The 22,679-nt window shown below is 50.0% G+C and overlaps 1 protein-coding gene and 1 long non-coding RNA gene across 2 annotated transcripts; both read left to right on the forward strand.

Annotated features, from left to right (window-relative positions):
* The first annotated feature begins 5,407 nt into the window (after positions 1 to 5,407).
* Positions 5,408 to 6,045, forward strand: LOC119341164 (histone H3.2). The gene has a single exon (XM_037613038.1). It carries the CDS (start codon positions 5,497 to 5,499, stop codon positions 5,905 to 5,907), a length of 411 nt encoding a protein of 136 aa, XP_037468935.1. The 5' UTR covers positions 5,408 to 5,496; the 3' UTR covers positions 5,908 to 6,045.
* Positions 6,046 to 21,573: 15,528 nt separating this feature from the next.
* On the forward strand, positions 21,574 to 22,677 carry LOC119340986. Its single transcript, XR_005164796.1, has 3 exons — positions 21,574 to 21,731; positions 22,025 to 22,121; positions 22,263 to 22,677. It is a non-coding gene; the product is annotated as an uncharacterized LOC119340986 (long non-coding RNA).
* Positions 22,678 to 22,679: the final 2 nt, after the last annotated feature.

Below are 22,679 nucleotides of genomic sequence, written 5' to 3' on the forward strand. Positions count from 1 at the left end.
CCGATGGATGCGTGCGTCGCAAACGGTTGGATTACCCAAATGTCATTGATATACAATCCCGTATTAAGTGGGCACGATCTCTGTTTTGAAAGGTCGTGCCAACGAGGCGTGACCTTGAAGCACGAAATGCGGGGCATGAAAATGGTTCAAAATGATGAGGGGTCGAGTCTGACGCTTCGTGGAAAGAGTTGTCCGTAAAAGACGATGTTCTCCTTTTTCTTATATATATCTTGCCTTCGCAGCTAAGGGTTGTGTTTATTGTGCAAAGCCGGATATAATTCTTTTTACAGAGGAAAGTCGGTGTGTATTCTTTAAGGAACCTGCCTTGCAATGCCGAAGACTATCTGGACGCCGAATATATCATCATTGAAGACTGGTTCAGGGGCTACCATGGGAGTCCTGGATTCGGGGGTCCTTGGGCGTCCGGTCTATGGATACGAGCCGGACTGGTGGGCCGTCAAGATACAAGACAGAAGATTATCTCTCGTGTCCGATGGGGACCCCCGTATGTGTGGATGGCAAGTATAGGTGTCCAGATATCTTATTCCTTTCTGTAAAACCAACTTTGTACAACCCTAAGCCCTTCCAATGTCTATATAAAGTTATAAACCGGAAGGTAGATCGGAGGCAGGATGATAACATTGCTAGGCTAGCTATCTAGGGTTAGTCGAATCGATCTCGTGGTAGATCAACTCTTGTAACCCCTATACCCTCGAATATAATCAAGCAGGAGTAGGGTTTTACCTCCATTAAGAGGGCCCGAACCTGGGTAAACATTGTGTCCCTTCTCCGCTGTTACCATTGATCCTCAAACGCACAGCTTGGGCCCCCCAACCCGAGATCTGCCGGTTTTGACACTGACAATGGGCTTCTAGCAAGAACCGTTCTTACCATGGCACAAAACCACAACGGTGATTTATCAAGTTTGTTGTTTTAACCTTCAACAAGGACCGGCCGCAGTCAAATTCGATTCAACTAAAGTTGGAGAAACAGACACCTGCCAACCACCTTTATGCAAAACTAGTTGCATGTCTGTCGGTGAAACTGGTCTCATGAACGTGGTCATGTAAGGTTGGTCCGGGCCACTTCATCCAGCAACACCGCCGAATCAAAATAATACATTGGTGGTAAGCAGTATGATGATCACCGCCCACAACTATTTGTGTTCTACTCATGCATATCATCTACGCATAGACCTGGCTCGGATGCCACTGTTGGGAAACGTAGCATGCAATTTCAAAAAAAATCCCTACGCTCACGCAAGATCTATCTAGGAGATGCATAGCAATGAGAGGGGGATAGTGTGTCCACGTACCCTTGTAGAATGAAAGCGGAAGTGTTTGACAACGCGGTTGATGTAGTCGAACTTCTTTTCGTTCCGACCGGTCAAGTACCGAACGTACGACACCTCCGAGTTCTGCACACGTTCAGCTCGATGACGTCTCCTCCTTATTGATCCAGCAAGCAGGAGAGGAGAAATAGATGGGATGACAACCAACACGACGTCGTGGTGGTGATGGTGGTGGCGGAGCACCGACAGCGCTTCGCTAAGCGTCGCTGGGACGAGGCGGTGGAACTACGGAGTAACATGAGAGAGAGAGGGGCGCCAAGGGCTTTGTGTGTACTCTTGGGGTGCCCCCTCCCTTCTATATATAGGTGGAGGGGCGTGGCAACAACCCCTCCAAAGTCCAAGGCGCAGCCAAGTGGGAGGACTTGGAATCCAAATCCAATCCTATTCCTATTAGGACTCCTTCCTTTTTATCCTTTCCCTAGCCACATGGGCCTTTGAGGACTTGGTGCACCTAGCCCAATAAGGCTAGGGCACCTCCCTGCAGCCCATGCTAGTCTTTGGGTCGTGGTGAACCCACTTGTGGACTTTCGGACCCCTCCGGAATCCTCCGAAACCTTCTAGAAGCTTCCCGGTACAATACCGAAAAAACTGCACCTTTTTCCGGAACCCAAAATACGACTTCCTATATATAAATCTTTACCTCTCGACCATTCCGAGACTCCTCGTGACGTTCGGGATCTCATTTGGGACTCTGAACAACATTTGGTTACCACTCATCAAATATCCCGATACTACTCTAGCGTCAACAAACGTTAAGTGTGCGGACCCTACGGGTTCGAGAACTATGTAGACATGACCGAGACACCTCTCCGGTCAATAACCAATAGCGGAACCTGGATGCTCATATTGGCTCCCACATATTCTACAAAGATCTTTATCGGTCAAACCGTTATGACAACATACACAATTCCCTTTGTCATCTGTATGTTACTTGCCCGAGATTCGATCGTTGGTATCTTCATACCTAGTTCAATCTCATTAACGGCAAGTCTCTTTACTCGTTCCGTAATACATCATTGCGCAACTAACTCATTAGTCACTATGTTTGCAAGGCTTCTTATGATGTGTATTACCGAGAGGGTCCAGAGATACCTCTCCGATACTCGGAGTGAAAAATCCTAATCTCGATCTATGCCAACCCAACAAACACCTTCAGAGATACCTGTAGAGCATCTTTATAATCACCCAGTTGCGTTGTGACATTTGATAGCACACAAGGCATTCCTCCGGTATCCGGGAGTTGCATAATCTCGTAGTCGAAGGAATATGCATTTGACATGAAGAAAGCAGTAGCAATAAAACTGAACGATCATAATGCTAAGCTAACGATCATAACTGAACGATCATTGTCCATCACATCATTCTCCTAATGATGTTGTCTCATTTATCAAATGACAACACATGTCCATGGTTAGGAAACTTAATCATCTTTGATCAATGAGCTAGTCTAGTAGAGGCTTACTAGGACACGGTATTTTGTCTATGTATCCACACATGTATCAAGTTTTCGGTTAATACAATTCTAGCATGAATAATAAACATTTATCATGAAATAAGGAAATATAAAATAACAACTTTATTATTGCCTCTAGGGCATATTTCCTTTCAGTGAGAGGATTGCTTCAAGCACCGCTTGGTCTCCACTGCCACCAGGTTCCCTTTTATTCATGTTTGATGCTGCGATCTTCTCCGAGCTAGGGAAGGTTGGTGCAGGGGTGATCGCTCTAAATTCTGATGGCCAATGTGTTGTTTCCTGCCGAGAAGCGACCAATGGAAGGCCTGCACCTGAGTTGGCTGAGGCCTTGGCTCTTCGGTGAGCTGTTTATCTTGCACGGGAGGAGGGATGCGACTCGGTGATCTTCGGCTCCGACTTTCTATCCCTGATGCAGAGGGTTAATTCTTCTGTCCGTGTCAGTTCGCTGGTGGGCTCAGTGGTGTCGGACATCAAATATGGCGCGTCGAGCATCTCTTCTGTGTTGTTCAAGCATACTCGTCGGCAATCTAATGTTTTAGCTCATTATCTAGCTAATTCTTGTATGGAATCTAATGGTCTTTGTGTTTTTCATTCTACTCCGGTTTGCATTCGGAATACTCCGGTGGTGCGTGCCCGGCGGCTCCGACACTTGGAGCCCGCCGGGCGACGCGGGTAGGGCAGCGGCCGGGCGTGGTTGCTGCTCCGGCCGTGGGCGGCGACATGGGTAGGTCTCGGTGCCCTACCGGTGTCATGGCGGCTTCACGGTGGCTCGACGGATCTGTCTGCGGCAACGGCCGGCTCCTCCGGCGTCGGTTTGTCTGCGTTCGGGCCGTCTCGTCCTTCACCCCATCTCCTCGTCGCCCGGGCGCTACTCCCATCAAAGGGCTGGTCCTTTCCCAGCTGCGATCCACCGCTCGTCTCGCGCCCATTGCCGCCGACAGAGCTCGTCTCACGCACGATGCAGCAGGAACGAGCTCGTCTCGTGCACGATGCAGCAGGACTGGGCTCGTCTCGCGCACGATGCAGCAGGACCAAGCTTGTCTCATGCACGATGCAGCAGGACCGAGCTCGTCTCGCGCACGATGCTGCAGGACCGAGCTCATCTCACGCTTGGAGTAGCAGGATGGGGCGGTGGATGCCGGTTTTGGCCGACCTATTGGGTCTAGATGCTGGGGGTTGCCCAGGGGCGCGAAAGGTGGGACCTTTCCGCTCGTCTCTTTCATTGGGGTGCGCCGGGTCACGGTGAGGTGGTGTCGAGGTCTTGGATGCTGGGGCGGCGGCCCTGGTGGTGGTGGTGGCGCGGTGCTCTTGGACAAAGCCCGCGCCTTGGTGCTGCCCGCTCATCATGGCCGTGTGGGCGGCGTGGTTGCTGGGTTGTGGCGTACGGTGGCGGTGAATGTTGGCCGAGGTGAAAACCTGCTCTATCTTCGGACGGACCGGCGGCGCCGAAGATCGCTCCCTTCTTGAAGGCGTCGTCGCGGCTCCCATTGCCCGTCATGCGGCTCCGGGGGAAACTTTGATCCTTGGATCGGGCGGTGGCGGCGCTCCGGCGTCGTTTCCTTCCTGAAGGCGCCGCCTTGGAGCGCATGGTTCGTCATATGTAGCTTCATATCTTCGGGGCGGTAGTGCTAGGAGTAGTGTTGCCGTGCTCAGCGCCTTTGTATCCCGTCCTGCGTGTGTGCGTGTGTTGCGGTGGCGTAGCGTGTGGTTGTACTGGATGCTTGTGGGTTGTTGCTTTATATATAAAGCGGGGCGAAAGCCTTTTTCGGTATAAAGTGTTCACGTTTTCTAAAAAAAACCACCAAAAAAATACGGGCAAATATGCATTTTGATCTACTAGCAGCAGTACACTCGAAATGCCAGAAAAGAAAAGGGAAACTCACGTTCACCGGTGTGCCAAAACGGAACTCATCCACCAGTCCACGGCATCGCTCATGGAGCACACGGATCGCGATCCGCGTGACGCCACAAACCCAAATCGCCACCCTCCATTTGGCCTCGATCCAACGGCGCAGATTCCACCCTCCCCCGCCCAGCCCGCCTGGCCGAAATCCGGAGCTCCAAATTATCGCTGTAGTGGGACTGTATCGATGTAGTTACTATGTTTGAGGACCGTTTTGGACACAGCCACCAAAAATTAGGACAAATATGCATTTTGCCTTTTTTTGGGTAAATATGCATTTTGCTTTTTTTGGGTAAATATGCATTTTGTTTTTTTGGAGCAAATATGCATTTGCTCTAGTAGTAGTATATTGCTAGCAGCACTGCAGCAGTACATTTGAAATGCCAGAAAAGAAAACCCGTTCACCAGTGTGCCAAAAAATAACTCATCCCATTTCAAAGAAAAAGATAGAAGAGAGCCCATCCACCAGTCCACGGCATCGCTCATGGAGCACACGGATCGCGATCCGCGTGACGCCACAAACCCAAATCGCCACCCTCCATTTGGCCTCGATCCAACGGCGCAGATTCCACCCTCCTCCGCCCAGCCCGCCTGGCCGAAATCCGAACCCCCAAATAATCGCGCGCGACGGCGCGAAGCACCAAAACCCAATCCTCGACCCCCTTTAAAATCCGCCTCCATTCTCCCCCAACCCACCAGAGCCAAGTGAAATCCCAATCTCCAAACTCCTCAGCGCAGCAGCAGCCAGATCCTTCCCCATCCATCCCAATGGCCCGCACGAAGCAGACGGCGCGCAAGTCCACCGGCGGCAAGGCGCCGAGGAAGCAGCTGGCCACCAAGGCTGCTCGCAAGTCGGCCCCGGCCACCGGCGGCGTGAAGAAGCCCCACCGCTTCCGCCCCGGCACCGTGGCGCTCCGGGAGATCCGCAAGTACCAGAAGAGCACGGAGCTGCTCATCCGCAAGCTCCCCTTCCAGCGCCTCGTCCGGGAGATCGCCCAGGACTTCAAGACCGACCTCCGCTTCCAGTCCTCCGCCGTCTCCGCGCTCCAGGAGGCCGCCGAGGCGTACCTCGTCGGGCTGTTCGAGGACACCAACCTGTGCGCCATCCACGCCAAGCGCGTCACCATCATGCCCAAGGACATCCAGCTCGCCCGCCGCATCCGTGGGGAGAGGGCCTAGGTTTGGGGTCGCTGCTGGCTAGTAGCTGTTCTTGTCCTATGATCTGAATGTGTTCAGGGCGCTTCTGTTTGTTGGTGTTGATATGATGTATCGTGATGCTTGAATGAAATTGCAATTAAAAAGTTCAGTTATCATGCTTATTCTGTCCCCCCAGTGTCACTGTTTGATTATAAATTGCTCCGTGATTCTTGCAATGTTCTTGTGACATGAAGCAAGCTGATTATGCAAGTGATAGGTTTGGAAAGTATGCAAGTGATTATGCAATGTCCCCATGGGCTTCGCGATTTTGCCGGGGCCCTCTGTTATTTATCTTTGCTCCCTGTGTGATTCAGTTTCTTGCACTTTTCTTTGCACGTTTCTGCAGGCGTTAGGTGAATTTGTTTGGCCTTTCGGCTCTGCTTGATGTGTTTCTGAACTTGGCTGGGCAGGTTGATGTGGATTAGCTGAAGCTGAATCCTGCATCACATCAACAAGTCGCCACTTCACCTTCTCAGCTAGTTGGAAATTTGCATTGGATCTGATCTACTTTATCTTCATTTCTCAGATTTTGTTAAGTAATTTCTGTGATTGGATGTTAAGTTTGCTGAATGTTATCCTTCTGGGGTTGATTCTTGTGCTGAGTTTTTCCTGGTTGTGATTGTTCTTGTCTTCATGATGATTCTTCTGGATCAGAAACTTGCAGTTGACAATTACAGTTTTTTTTGTCGGATCCTTTCAGTACTATCCATTTAATCTAACAAGTTTACACCATGCAGTTGTACATTATAAGAGCAACAAGTAGTGTAATTAAACTTGTGCTGTGATCAGCCTATGAGAGTATATAACATGACACACTTTAAGGCTATTATTTTCTTATCATCCTACACCGCTGTTAACTGACAGAATGCGCAATTTGGTGCCAGCAGCACTCTCTCCGAATAAACTCGTGCTGCGATCAGCCTATGTGGCTATGTCTCACAAAGTTTTGTTGAAAGATTAAGGCAGATATGAGTACAAGCCACTAATCACTGCAGTTGCTATGATACTGTTTGCAGCTTCTGTGGCATGAATTCCATCCCAACTCACGTAGTACTTGGCTTCTCCGCAGGCCGTTGCACTTGCAATGTCGCCGTTTACAAACTTGCTGGTACACATTTGGGTTAAAATTGTGAGCTCTGTTACTGTATCCAGAGCGGCGGAAGCTACACGAGGAAGGAGGAAGGCCAACCAATTCAGTAGTACTTGACACTTGTATTTTCAGATATGGATATGAACCGAAACGGCTGATGTACTCATTGGATGGCAGAAATGATTCTAGAGAGAGATCATCATGAGCTTCTGGATGCCTTAACATCTCAAGCATAACGGAATCTCTGTCAACGTACATGATCGATGCATCCTGCAGCGTCCAACTAGTAGACAACAGCGCTACGAAGTTGCTAACCCCAAAGCAAGTAGTTGAGGAGGCGCCATACATCATGGAGTTCACCGAAATTCGTTAATTATTTTGATCATTTCAATTTATGATAACCATCATTTCTACAAGCCCGAGTTACCTGTAATGTCCCCTATATGTGTCTGGCACCTCAAGGAAGAGTTTCCCTGACAGTCTATCGTGTACAGAAACACTTTTCTTCTTGAAACATCAGGTCAGCTTCAGGTGAATTTTACAGTCTCGTGTACAGCAAACAAATCCATCCTGGTCTGAACTGTAAAATTCACGAAATTCAGACCATGTTCGTAGTGTCATTTTGCCAGGAGATTTTTTTCACCACAGGTGCCGAACTGATACTGCCATGCTGGTGACGACAGTGACATGTAGATCGTCAGCGCAGTTGAGGCCAGCGTGGCAAAGCTCATGGGTATTGCGTGAAACATTACGGAACCAAGTGTGGGTACAGTCACCACTCACAAAGGAACCAATGTTCTTCATTTGACACAATCATTTAACATTTTCAGTCATCATCCTTGTTACAAATTGCTCCGGGCTGGAGCTTCTGAAATTTCTACTAGCTGCACATTAGAGTGCCATCGAATTGATCTGATTATGACGGATAGATATCACTGATCTTCCGTGCTGTATCTGCCTCCTTGTCTTACATTTCTTGTCCCGTAATGGTCCGATTATGCTGGTTGCTCTTGGGCGACAAAAGTCGAGTCCTACTGGGCTGAACAAAGTTGGGCAGATGCTTCGACCGTTCAATAATACGAGTTTTTTTTTTCGTACGTGCTCTAAATAAAATAAAAACCATCTTTGCAAAGTAGGAACCCGATCCAACTTTTCGTCGGGAATCTTTGGTGGCATTTTTCTTATCTGTGGGTCCCAGAAACTAGCACTGATTGTCCTGATGATGCCAATCCGAGGACGACGCCCTTTCTTTATCTGGTGGTTCGTGCTTCAGGAATCATTCTCTATGGTGGGGCAATAACCAAAAACGACTTGACAAGGAGAAACGCAAAGCTTTTGATAGCCGGTGATGCTAGTGTGCTGGCAATTATGGAAGCAAAGGAATAATCGGGTATTTCGCTTGATGGCCATACCTATGTCGGTTACAGAGCTTGTAAACAAGATTTTAGATGAGCTTCGCACTTGGGCGATAGCGGGAGGGAATGGAGTTGAAAACATTTTATGAGGAGTTAACGTAGTGTGTGGAGTTGGAGTTAAGTGTGGCCTCGGCCGGCTTGTGGCTGTTGGCTGCGCACAAAGCCTTTTTTACATCGTCTGCTCTCTTCTATAAGGGCATGTACAGTGGTTGATAAGATAGTCTTATCTTAAGTCTTATATTTAATTTTTATAATGGATCATTTCTTAGTCTTATCTTTAATAACTAGCTATTCCTAAAAATGTGATGAGACATATTGTATTAAAAGATCATCTTTTGCCTTCTCTTAAATAAGAGAAAGCAAGTCTTTTCTTACGAGTTCTTTCCCTCGACCTCATCATTTATTCTACGTGTCACTCGTAAGATAGCACTATTGTACATGCCCTAAAACTAAGGTACGCAATTTTCGTACTTAAAAAAAAAAATCTCTAACAGGATTGTGCTGGTACATGGTCACTATTCTGTAGCTACAGAAGCTCACCGAAATCTGACACATTGGTCCAGCGCCGGTGTTCATGGCGTTTACATTTTTTTCCATGTCTGGCGGACCAACGCCATAGCCCATGGCGTTTATGCAGCTAGAACAACACTGTTTTAGTATGGGCGTCTCCAAAGAGAAAACGCAAAGGAATGCCCTCCCTTCCGCTAAGAGCATCTACCACTGGGCTTTGCAAATTAGGCCTATCAAACGCCTGGGGACATGACTGGACGTATCCGCGGACAGCGACCAGTCATACCTCAAATTAGCCACTCTGCATCTGATTCTCTCATATTTTAACTCATAGATTCATGCAAATTATGCAAAAAAAATCCTACATACTACTTTAGCTATTATTCATCGTCAGAGATATCCATAACGATGGTGTCGGGCGCCTGCTGAACGGGCGGGTAGAAGGGCTCCGACTAATCCTCCTCCAGCTCGATCTCATCCATGTAGGTGAGCATATCCGCCTCCTCCACGGCTTGCTGCGCCTCCATCTCCTGCCGGCGACGCCGTCTGGCCTCCGCAGCCGACTCCGATCAGAGGAAATCGAGGATGGCTTGCTGCTCCGCCCGCAGATCCTGTCGCCAGCGTCCCCCACATCCTCCTCCTCCTCGTCGTCCTCCTCCTCCTTCGGATCCACCACATCCGGAGGTAGCCCCGCGGTGATCCGGGCTTCGCGCCTAGCCTGGATCTGCTCAAGGGGCTCGAGCCGGCACTCTGGCGTTAGAAATGGCTGGCTCCTCACCCGGCAGCGTGGGGGCATGGCTACTAGGCAGATAGGTGGAGTGGAAAGTGGCGGCGGCGGCGGACAGGCGAAGAAAAATGTGGATATACGCGGCCCGCCGGAGCGGCACCGCGCGGCGCCACCAGTCCGGCGGAGGAGACGAGCTTCGGACCGCCGGGTTTCCAGACGTTTACGCGTGGGAACTGTCGTCAATCCGACGTGGCGGGCGGCCCGGGCGCCCCTTATCCGCTCCATATTTGGGCTGGATATAAAAGATGGCGGTCAGCCCTGATGTTTGAGGCGTTCGTCTGGATAAAAAATCGTTGTCGGGCGGTCCGCTAGGACGTTTGATGCCGGTTTGGCGCGTCAGGTTGTAGATGCTCTAACAGGCGGTCGGCGTCCGGTCAGCCATAGGTCGGTTAAATGGACTTTCATCAATTTGGAACAATCAAAATCAAGCCGAATTTCAACCTGGTGTAATTTGTTTCCCTTTTGGAGGAAGCAATTTGTTTTCTTTCGGAGATCCAGTGTGCTGTTGCGTTGGGACACCTGCCCCTAGTTTCTTCTAGGTGGCTCCCCTAGTCCCTTCTAGGTGCCTCCTGCGTGAGTGTGTCCTTTGGCTGAATGCTGCAATTTTTTTATATCTATAAATATCTAGTCTTCACTAATCTATTTCTCCGAATGCATACATGTCACCTCACCATGCATGCAAATTTCTCATCTCAACATGGAAACAGCATGAAAACTGGCCCATCTCATCAGTAATCAAAGACAACAAATCATATACTTTCTCCGTTCGAAATAAGTGTCTCAACTTTACTAGCCTTGGTATAAAATTGTACTACTAAGATTGAGACACTTATTTTGGGACGGAGAAATTATGTTTTTGGGACGGAGAAATTATGTTTATTTATAAATCTCATCCGAATATTCATGACCAAAATATATAAATATCATAAAAAATATATTGCAACCTATCCATGCTTCAGTATTATGGATAGGAATTTTTTTAAAAAAAGACATGCAGATGCGGGGCGATGTGTAGCAGCAACGAAAGAAAACAAATGAGGATATCAACAAGTTGTGCATGTGCCCTCATCGACGGGGACCAAGGCCGGGATGCCGACCCACCACGGCCTGTTCGTTTGGCTGTTTCGGTGAAATACACTTTGGTTCCTGGTTGTATATACACTCTATATGAATTTTTCTAATATTTTAATAAAAAATCAAAATAGGCAAGAACTATTTTGAAAAAACACTTGACTTACTTTTGCACTAGTAAATAAATCTCAACGGAAAAACACGAAAGTTGACCTCACAGCAAAAAAGACAAAATTTATTTGCTATTATAGGTCACTATTCACACTATTTTAGCCAAAAATTTGTCTTTTTTGAAAAGAAGTCAAAGGGATATTTTTTTTGTGGATTTATTTTCCCACGAGTACAATAGAAGTTCAAATTTATTTCAAAAATATTTTCAGGAATTTTTAACTTTTTGTTGAATTACTATTTTTTTTCTCATATTGGGTGCATATGTCCCATAGACCAAAAGTTCCCCTCCTATTGTTTTTGGGCCATTTCAATCTGTGCTAATAGGAAATTCTTATATAAGAAGAAAAAATGTATGTATACTACAGGACACACTTTAAGGCTATTATTATGATTTTCTGCATCATTCTACACAGCTGTTAACTGAAAGAATGCGCGATTTGGTGCCACAATGTTCGACGCATGGTCGACGCATCCTGCAGCGCCCACCTATCCTCGGCCAAGCTGTTGTTCAGCAGTATATAGTAGCACTTGACGACGGCGTTACTATAACTAGTCACTTATCAAGATCACTCCTGCTATGTGGAAGCTCCAGCGGAAAATTCAGGTAGCACACGATCGGCGCCATGCTGAACAACATGAAGTTGTAAGGCCCAATGCTGTACAAGTCCTGCAAATTAGTTGAGCAGGTGCCATACATAATCATGGAGCTCACCAAATTCCCCAGTTACCTGTTGTTGAGTATAATGTTTATTAGAAAAGACGAGATAGACTAGGATTTGTTCTGGTTTGTCTTGTACTCCAAGTAGATGATTGTACTCCTATATATATGCCCACGAGGCTCAAGCAATACAACAACTATTCCACCAATCCCTCTCTCCCTTCTAACATGGTATCTATCGCAAGTCGATCCTAAACCCTAGCCGCCGCCGCTTCCGCACCTGCGCGCCGCCCCCGGGGCGGTCGGCCTCCATGACCGCCGCCGGGGGCCGCGCTGCCCGTACCTAGGGTTTGTCCGCCGGCCGTGTTGGCCGGCTGTCCTAGAGAGTCTTTTTTTCCGATCCTTTGATCCGAGTTTTCTCTCTCTCGCCAATCGCTTTGATCGGCGTTTACTTTTTGGTTTTCCGGTCCATGTGATCCGGTTTGCGTCGCCCACCGCCGCCGTCGACCCCGTGCGCCTCTACTTCAACACCGACGCGATTGGCCAGCTTCTTCACCGACCCGGCGGCCTCGCGCGTCGTCCGTGCGTCCGTGCATCGGTCGCCCCGAAGCGGCGGCCTCGCGCGTCGTCCGCGCATCGGCCCGCCGGTCGCCCCGACCCGGCGGCCTCGCGTCATGTGGCGGCCCTTCACCACCGCCGTTTGCGCGACGGCCCGCCCGTCGATCTACGCTGGCCGTCACCGCCTTGCTTCGACCGGGACTCCTGCATCAACCCGACCCGGCGGCCTCGTGCCATGCGGCGGCCAATCATAGCCGCCCTACCGCCCGCCGCCGTCGGCTTCATCTCGGACTCCGCCGCCACCACGCCTCCGCCGAGCGGCGTCCCCGACCTCACGCGCGATCGGCTTGATCACCCGCTCGCCGTCGCGATCCGCCTCATCTACGCCGCGCGATCGACCTGGCCCGTCAGTTATGCGAGCCTCCGCAAGGTCCCGTGAAGATCGTCCTCGAGTTCAGCGCGCCTCTCCACCGATCGAGCATCGGGCTGCCGCTGCGTCGCAAGTCAGGCCGCAGCGCCGCCGCCCCGTGGTTCTCCTCGCGGCTGCATCGACTCGTGCGTCGCCGCTGCGTCGCCCCTTCGGGCCGTAGTGTTGCGATATGCGGTCCCCGTCACCGCCCCGAGGCCGTCCCCGAGGTTGCACCGACCCGCGAACCGCCGTTGCGTCGCCCCTTCGGGCCGCAGCGTCGCGGCACGCGGTCCCCGCCGCGCCCCGAGGTCTTCCCGCCGTCGCCCCGACCCGCCTGCCGCCGCTGCGTCGCCCCTTCGGGTCGTAGCGCCACGGCCCATGGTCCACTCTGTCGTCTCTGCGCGTCGACCTTCCGTGGTATGCGCCGCACCGTCTCCCTTGGCGCGGGAACGCCATCGTCCGCTCCGGTCTTCGTCAAGCTGTCAGGGTTCTCGCCTACTTCGAGCACCGCCGCCGCGCTCCTAACCTAGCCGCCGCCGCCGCCGTCAGGCCGCCGCCGCCGCTCTTCTTTGGCTGCCGCCGCCGCTACCCACGTAACCGCCGCAGCCGCCCGTCCACCTCCTTCATCTTCGTCCAGCACCAGCCCGTCGCCAGCATCACCGTCATCTACCCTGACCACTTCGTCTACTCCGACCACCGTTGGTGACATTGGCCCCGCGCAGATCGACGCTGCAATCGTCGTCGAGTCCTTCTCTGCTGGCCTCTCCGACTTCTTCGACATGGCGTACAGCTCGTGCAGGTCCCAGTCTCTGCATGCCCAGTGCTGGCAACACCGGTGCGTGCCTTCGTCCACGACGTGTCCCCGGGCCTGGCAAGTCTGGAGCGACGCTTCGTCAACTTCGTCTTTGTCCGTCTACGCATGCCCGGTGCTGGCAACACCGCACGTGCCTTCGTCTATGATGTGTTCCCGGGGTTGGCAACCCCGGCGCGACGCGTCGTCAACATCATCTCCGTCCTGTGGCGCACCACTACTTCGACACCACTGCGCCCACGACTAACTCGGCGCCTCCTTGCGCCCGCGGTTCCACGGCGACTTCCTCGACACTGGCTACCCCGACTGGACATCGACCACGGCATTCTTCGCACGCTACCTCGACCACGGCTCTACCACCCACGCTCTCGGCTACCTCAACAAACGGCACAAAGGGCTATCGCCTTGCTTGAGCAACTCGTCGGTTGCCACTCCAGTCACGACTCCATGATGCGTCGACCGTTACGACTGTGGGGAGGTGTCCGTCGGCTTGCCTTCGGATTCTTCTCCAGTCTCACCGTCTTCATCGCTACCGTTGTGACTGCGGGGGGATGTTGAGTATAATGTTTATTAGGAAAGACGAGATAGACTAGGATTTGTTCTGGCTTGTCTTGTACTCCAAGTAGATGATTGTACTCCTATATATATGCCCACGAGGCTCAAGCAATACAACAACCATTCCACCAATCCCTCTCTCCCTTCTAACACCTGTATTGTCACCGAGATCTGACTGATAACTAAAGAAAGTGTCTGGTTGACTGTCTAAGTGTCTATCGTGTCCAGAGAGGCGCTGAAAACATCAGGCGAGGGAAGTTGGCCTGAAACTCAAGCAAACGATCCATATTTTTTCTGAACAGTAAAATTCACAAATTTCAGACCATGTTTCTGGTATCATTATGTCAGGAGATTTTTTTTATCACAGGCCTGTAAGAGCAACTCCAACTGGGCGACCCAAACAGACATTGTTTTTGTCCGCTTTTTGTCCGTTTGGATCGGCCGCCCGCTCGGCATTCACCCCGTTTGAGATTTGGTCGGCAGTCTGCCCAACGCGTGTCCGCACGCACTTTTTTAAAAAGGCTCGATGCCATGTCATCGCCCGAAGCTCATGCCGGCACCATGCCAGCGCCGACATACAAAACACCACACAGTTCATGCCGGCGCACTTGCCAACGGCCGACACACATGCTAGCACACAAAAAGGGGTGAGACTTGAGTCCGACCACGCTATTGCGGCCCGTGGTCATGCCAGCACACCTCCCGACATAAAAAAAGGATGGCGCTCTCCGCCGTAGATCACTCGTCGTCGAATTTGAGCATGTCGGCCTGCATCTTCTCGAACCACGACCTCTTCCTTGGCGACACGGTGTTGAGATCCACCTTCATGATCTCCATCCCGGTCATCATGCTCGAGAGAGCCACCTCTTTGGCCTTGTTCTTGGCGTTGGCGGCCTCGATCTCTAGCATCTTGGCTTGCTTCTCCGCCTCCATCTCAAGCATCTTGGCTTACTTCTCCGCATCCATCTCAAGCCTCCTCCTTTGGATGTCCATGAAGGCGTTCATTTGTTTTTCTTTGTATCACCGGCGCTCCTCCTCCCTTGAGTCCTTACTCATCATGCCCTCCACGCTTGCGATCAAGGCATTCAACGCCGCATCCCGCTTGTCCCCCTTCTTGGAGTTGGTCTTCCCCAGCGGTCGTGCCTTCTCGCGGTCCCCAACCTCCTCCACGGCTTGCTTCCCCCCATGCGACTTGAGAGCGGCATATTGCGCCTTGAACTTCTCCTCGTCTTTGACGACCCTCCAACAATGGGAGAGGTTGAAGCACTTGCCATTGTGTTGAACCTTGAATGCCTCCAAAGCTTAAAATGCCTAAAAATGTATTTCATGCAAGAATATTGGCAAATGGATAGGGAAATGGACACGCAAGAATAAACGGAATGACACAAAAAACAGGGCCGCTTGCTAGCATACCATGTCTTGCATGCTGATGCCGCTCACGGGGCGGGCCTTGACGCTCTCAAGAGTGGCATAAAACTTGTTGCACCCTTGTTGGATCACCCTCCATCGCTTTGAAATGGACACCCACCCGCGCGTGCTTTGGATTTGGTACGGCAGAAACTTCTTGCGCTCATGAAACTCATGGTGGACACGAATCCAAAAGGTTGATGCCTTTTGTTCGGCGCCGGTCTTGGGGTCTTGCCCATGCCCCTTCAACATTCACAAAGGAGCTTATCCTCCACCACTGTGTAAGCCTTGGTTCGCTTGCTCTTGCGCTTCGGCTTTGCCCCGCCGGCTTGGTTGGCGAGCTCGTCTTCGAGCAAAGGCTCCCCTTCGATGTCGCACTCATCATCTTCCTCTTGCATGTAGTCCTCCGAAAACTCATGGTCGAGGGGGAAGCCGCCCAGGTCCAGGCCGACCTAATCATGCATGAAGGCCACCTGATCTTGACCAAAGATGGACGGCGTGAACGACCCTCGACCGTCTTGGCATTGTGTCTCGTCGGGATCGTAGCCAGCCTCGAAGGCACCGCCAGCGGTCGGTGCACCACCCTCGAAGATGATGTTCTGCATGTAGTCATTGTCGCAGGAGGCCGGCATTCTGTCGAACAGGTTGTGTGCGTCCGGCAGCATGTCGGTTGGCATGTGTTGCACGCGTTCCCTCGTGCCTCCGGATGACGAGGCACCGGCCATCGGTGTGGCATTGAGGTCGATGGACGCGGGCGCGGGCATGGAAGGCGCGACCACGCTCACCTCGGTCGAGCACTCCCCGGAGAGGCGGGAGGCCTGTGGGTAGACGTGGTGTAGTGACCCGACCTCAAACGGTCAAGCCTCTGTATATCTGTGCCATCCCTGGATCAGTATGCTAGCACACACAGTACATCAATGTATATATCAAAGTGCAATCACATATATAAATAACGTAAGACTGATATATACCTCATAAGTCACAGCGGAAAGAATCAATCGGGTGTGGAGTTCCATCAACGCCATCGGCAAGTTGTTGTAGACCGTAACCCTGTAACGGAACTCTTATTCGTCGAAGAAATCCTGCAACATGATACGTTGCAGCCGTGTAGGTCAGTACATTGAATGTACCGGCAAGATCACAATATGAGAAAACAGATGATAAAACTATACTATATGCAATATGGCTTTGTGGCACCGTGTCTGGGTTTTGTTTTGCATAAAAAGCTAGTTTTATTTTTCCTACATCAAAGGAATAACTGGAGTGTGTACTATGGAGTTTTCTATCATGACATGGTTCCGCCAACCGATGTCTCATACCCAAAACATCATAAGTTGCCCACAATTAAGTTACTAGTCCAGTGTTGAGAGTTCCGAGATAGATCCAAGTCCAGAGGCTCAAGTTGTCTGTAACCGGGGACACGGCTAATCGAGTAGGTTTAAACCCTCTGCAGAGGTTTGTACACTTTACCCCAAGATTTGATCCCTCTTTTTACATTCTCGCACTTCAGGGCATTTGAGAATAAGACGACCGAAACATGGTCTTCCGAAGAGTTCCCCTGACCACTGTCTGGTGCTCATCCAATCCTACCGTAGTTCTACATCTGCTAGCACCGTCCCAGCCAGAGTCACAACTAAGGCCAACCAAGCCAGAGCCCATACTGACTTGCGGTAGCACATGTAAGCTTCTGGGCATGAAGTATTCTTCCGTCTCTTTGAGTCTGGGTGAAGCTTTCCACAAGATGTCATGGCGCTTCTCCATGCATCCCGACCATCCACTGGTTGCTCCAGGGTGCCCGTCAACCGTCCTCCACCAAGTAGTGTGTATTGAATTCTTGTCTTGAGGTCTTGAAGATGCAGTCCTTGCAGATGCCATCATGAAGTTGCTGTCATTGATGTAGAGTCCTCCATTCTCACACCACTCCCGAGCACTCATACCAAGCCCTGTCTACATTAGCATAGCACTAAAACTATATAACGTCCCGGGCTTGGTAACAGGGAGATGGGTTCCTACCTCATACATTCTACTCAACTACAAGAAGTCAATATCACTACTAGAGGGATTATTGAAAGGGTGCTACTACATGCAAATACAACATAGGTATGAAAAACATGGTCAAAGTGAACTTGCCTGGTATTACTTGATGAAGATATAACGCTCTCAGAATAATGACTTGATAGAACTATTCGTCACTCCGTTGAAAATCTATATAGTCAAACATTGAACTCTAACTATGACCTATACAAGTATTCATATAAAACTAAACAATTTATTTTTATAATAATAAAATTATCTACTGTTGTACACCAGAAACAAAAATAAATTCGTCAAGAGTGACAAAAATAAATAATTTAAAAACAACTAAAACTATAAAGAAAAGACTAAAACAAAACTAGAACTAAAACAATACTATTTTTCCTAAAACCCTAATTTAAAATAAACTAAAAATAAATCACTATATGCTACCGGATAGACAAAACAATAAAAAACCGTAGCAAAAAGAATCAATCAAAAATACTTTGTAAAACTCAAAATATGAGCAAATTAGTGATTTGAATTTTTATCAAATTCAAATTTAAACTACTCAAATTTGAAAACTAAGTACACAAACAGAAACTTCAACAAATTTGTGACACAATGCAAAAAGAATCTCTCAATTTGGATCTAAAACATAAAAGTTATTAACAATCTAAAACAGAAACTATTTCTGAAAATAAAACAGATCTAAAAAAACCCCAAAAGCCTACGGATCGGGCATAGGTCACGTGGCTGTTCCTGCTTCGCTGGAGGTGTGCACCATGGATACTGAACGGTGAACATTCACAATCTAAGGGAACCAGAGCCGACGCAGACAATAAAGAAAAACCGGAGATGCCAGTTCGATCTAAACCGGACTTAACCGTAAGTAAACCGATCTATAAAAAAAACCTACCTATTCGATCTAATCTAATCAGGGCCGTATAAAATAGATCACACGGACGAGGAGGGAGAGAGAGCTCACCGCGGCGGCGGGGTGACTCCAGCGAGGTCCCGGCGGCTCGGGTCAATGCCTCCAGCTGCTCCGGTGGTCCTTTGCCAATGGCGGCGGCTCTAGGAGATGCGGACGACAACATCGGCCACGTGGGTGGAGTCGACGAGGGTCGGGGACGACGGACTCGAGCGGGGCGAGCTCGAAGGGGGCGACGGTGTTTGATGGTGAGGGGGGCAGTTGATTCCGGCGGTTGTAGGCGGTGCGGGAAAAAGAGGGGAATGGGTCGAGGGGGAGAGTATATATAGGGGGGGTCAACTTGGAGGAGGGGGCAAAGCGGGGGAAGAGGATCCCACGATCTACGGGATACGGCGGCGCGATCCAGCTGCGGCGGTTGCGTGTGGAGGAGGAAGATGGGTGCGGGTCCCACCCGTTAGTGACAGAGAGAGAGAGGAAGGTGCGCGCGACCGGCGCGTAGGGAAATTGGGCGGGGCAGGCCGGCTGGCGGTGGTTGGCTGCGGGGAGAAGTGGGCCGCGGGGAGCTACTGGGCTGCGGCCGAAAACAAACTTTTTTTAATATATATAAAAATAAAACAGCAGATAGAAGAAACAAAACTACAGAGGAATAAATAAAAAACTATATATATATATATATATAATATCAATTTCTTTGAAAAATAAATCCTAAAACATGAACATATTTTCAACTCCAAATAAAATCAACAAAAATTTAGATAAAGCAAACAGTGCTACTATTGCAATAAAACCCAATATTTTTTTAAATACCAGAATGATTTCAAATATTTTTTCTCTATTTTCTACTGTAGGGAATCATTTTACCCTATTTTCCATGTATTTTATTTTTGGAGAAAAATAATTTGAATAAAATCCAAATAACTCCAAATTGAAAGGGGGTTTCAAAATACTTCCAAATGACTCTTTGATTCTTTTTAACTTCCAACTCACATTTTATATAATTGAAGAAGTCATTTTATCCCCTCTCCTGAAAATCATTGAGTTGCATAAAGTTTGTGAATTTGAAATACTTTTTGGTGGAATTCAAATCTTTTTTTTAAATCCCTTTTCATTTCAAATGGAAGAAGTCATGTCATCTTCACTCTAGGGTTTTGTGATGAAATGAATTTGAATTCATGGACATCAAAAGGTAAAGTGAAAGTCTGGGAAAGTCAGTTCATTCCCTCTCATTCAACTTTCAAAAGATTTCAAATTGCACTCAGTTTCACTCAATCATTCACACACCAATCAAACAAGCAATCAAAATTATTTATTTAATATATCATTCGAAAATTTATAATTTTGAGATGTTACACGTGGAAGCCGGGTATCGGCTGCGTCGCCGACGCGTGGGGCGAGTCGGACAGCACCATCCGAGGGAACGCGGATGAGTCGGTGCTGGCCGCGGCCATGGCAGCGCTGGCGAGGCCGTGCTGGCTAGGGTTTAACCCTAGCATATATAGCGCCTCCCACGTTGCCGCCGCGACGAGGGCGTTGGTGACCTTCTGCTGCGCGGCGGCGGCGACGGCGGCCGCTGCGATGGCTTCGTCCCTCGCGCCCGCCGTGTGCCTCCGGTCCTTCCTCTTCGCCGACTCCCTTGCCGGCTGCTCGGGCGTCAGCCTCTTCTTCGGCTTGGGCGCGCCGGCGGTCTTGCGGGGGGCGCGAGGCTTGCCTCTGCCGGATGGGGCAGTCGCCATGCCGGACGAGGCGAGGCCGACGACGGCGGCGAGGTCATCGTTCATGGCGGGTGGCAGGAGCGCGCGCAGGCGGGATGTTTTTTTGGGGGAAATGGAGGAAAATGGTGGAGGCTGCCATCGACCAGGGAACCGGGGGAGAGGAGAAGGCAAGCGCGCGCGTCCGTCTCATGTCCGCTCCAACGCAAATCCAATTTAAAAATGGACCGGAAATGGATCGGCAGGCGGACGAAAAGCGAACGCGCATCCGTTTGAATCGATGCGTTGGACCGACTTTTCTGTCCGCGCCAACCCAAACAGACGCCCACGGGTAAAATGTGTCGCGCAGTTGGAGTTGCTCTAAAAAGGTTCATTGTGATGTCGCTTCCATGGACCATGGATCGTGGTTTCGTTTTCAGGCTGCTGCTTTGCAGCACGGCGAGTTCCGGCGTGCAGGGTCCCGAGGGCCCGAGTGCAATTTGCTTTTGTTTTTTGGGTCCTGTATGTTGTTGTACTGGACACGTACCCCTGCCCTGGTTCTTCTGGGTGGTTCCTAAGACGCAGGAATTCCTGATATTTTCTTCTTCTAAAAACCATGGGCTCTGTCGCTGGCTCTGGACCACGTCACTGATCGAGATCTTATCTGTCCACTCCTGTATGGCGTCGTCAGTCGGGATGATCCACGCTTCAGTATTACCACTAGATTTTTTTTCGGGGTCACTAGAATATACTTCCTTCGTCTGAAAATATTTATTATTAAAATAAATAAAAAGGATGTATCTAGACGTATATTAGTTTACATTTCTTTTTATCCAGTATTTTTGAACGGAAGGAGTATATATATATTTTTAAAAAAGGATGGCATGCAGGCGTGTGTGGTACTCCTTGCAACGATATGGAGTATAGAAAAAACAAGTTGTACGTGTCCACATCGAGACGGACCGACCGAGGAGATGCCGATTGCTTTCCCCACAACCACGCCCTTTTTCCCGGACATTTTGTGGTGAGCTAGTAGTCTTTATTTCTAATGCAGCAGTTGGTAGTCTCGCTTTCAGGTTTTTTTTCGTCCCACCTCACATGGTTTTTTTTGGTACCTCCTCCCACCTCTGACTTATCCACCAGAAACCGAAAAAACCTCCTCCTGAGGCCCCAACCCGCACCCATCCACGTACAAAAAAATAGACCTACGAAGGTTAACCAACGAAAAAAGACCTACGAAGGTTAACCAACGACGAAAAAACCTAAACCTATCGCCCGCTCCCTCGCGCCCCTGTTGCTCCCTCCTCAATCCCGATCTGGATCGAGGGGACGAGGAGCTCCTGCCTCCCCGACGGCCGGCCTCCTCCTCGCCCCGCCGCTGCATCCGGCGCCGCCACGGGCTCTGGAGCCAGGGAAGCCATGGCCTGAGCTCGGCCTCGAGGTCCCCCCGCCGTCTCCTGCAGCTTCTGCCCCGCCGCCTCAACGCCCGAGCTCGCCATCACACCAACCTCGGCGCCGCGCCGCCGCCGGCTCTGGTCGCCTCCACCTCCGCTCCAGGCAACCCTCGGTCGCTGGCTCGCTGGAGCACGACGGCAGACGATGGATGCCCTGGTTGTGTGCGACGGTTGCAGTTCTTACGCGCAAGCTAGGGTTGGAGCCGCCAGCTCTTCATCCTGCCCGCCGGCGGCGAGTCTTCCCGTCCCGCACTGCCGCCTCCCCGTTATCACAGGTATCTCCACCCCTTCCTCTTTCCCCCTCTTCTCTCCTCTCCCTTCTCCCTCCTCCTTCTCTGTTCCCTTCCTCCTCCCACCCCATTATCTGTTCATGTTGTTGGCACCTGAAGAAGTTGGTGGCATGGTGAAGCCCCTGAGCAAAAGTTGCAGGAGTCTTTGAAGGAGTTGGAGAAGTCTTCCTTGACAAGATTAGATTAATTTTCCCACTCTGTGATTTGGATTGATTTCTTGAATTTAGCCAAACACCTTTGCTTGTGCTCCTAATTTCCCATCACTCTTTTTGTCACAGCATGGTCAAAACAATGGTGCCTTCACCCTTGCTCGTGCCTCAACCCACATGGTCATCTTTGAGACGTGGTATTCAGTCACATGACAGATTTCTCTTTGTAAGTGATTAGATGATTTGGAACTCGCTCACTTGATGCACGTTCTGGAAGCTGCATCCACCACTGATTCTTGATATCACTCGTGTGGGACTCTCTGTCATTTACTGATTTGAGCATATGTTGTGGGTTGATGTGTTGCAGATCCTTGAGGTCAGGTGCGGCAACTAGCGACATGTGCTGGAACTTCTGGCTTCGCTGGCGGCGGCATCACCTGCATCGACCTCTCCCTGGTCGCCTTCGAGAGTGTGTGCGGCCGACCATCAAGCTTGTTATGACGCACTTTGAATTTCCGAGCAAGTCGTAGCCTTTTCAGATTCATCAACACAGGTTACATCAGTAGTCAATATGGTTCAGATGCATAATAGTACGTACTTCATTTCCTTTTTGTTGTGTACGGTGTCCTACAACATGGATCATATATATCGGTTATCTTTCAGGTTCAGTTTGCTGTGGCGAATTCTTCTTGAATTTGTTGCAGCAAACTTGTGGTCATGTATGGTTTTTAGTTTTGCAAGCATGCATAGTTTAGAAGTTAGAAAGCTCGTTCATGTATTGTTC

Source organism: Triticum dicoccoides, chromosome 7B (assembly GCF_002162155.2).
Source record: "Triticum dicoccoides isolate Atlit2015 ecotype Zavitan chromosome 7B, WEW_v2.0, whole genome shotgun sequence".
NCBI lineage: Eukaryota > Viridiplantae > Streptophyta > Magnoliopsida > Poales > Poaceae > Triticum > Triticum dicoccoides.

Coding starts and splice junctions, on each gene's coding strand:
- LOC119341164 (XM_037613038.1), top strand. CDS start 5,497: ATGGCCCGCACGAAGCAGACGGCGCGCAAGTCCACCGGCGGCAAGGCG.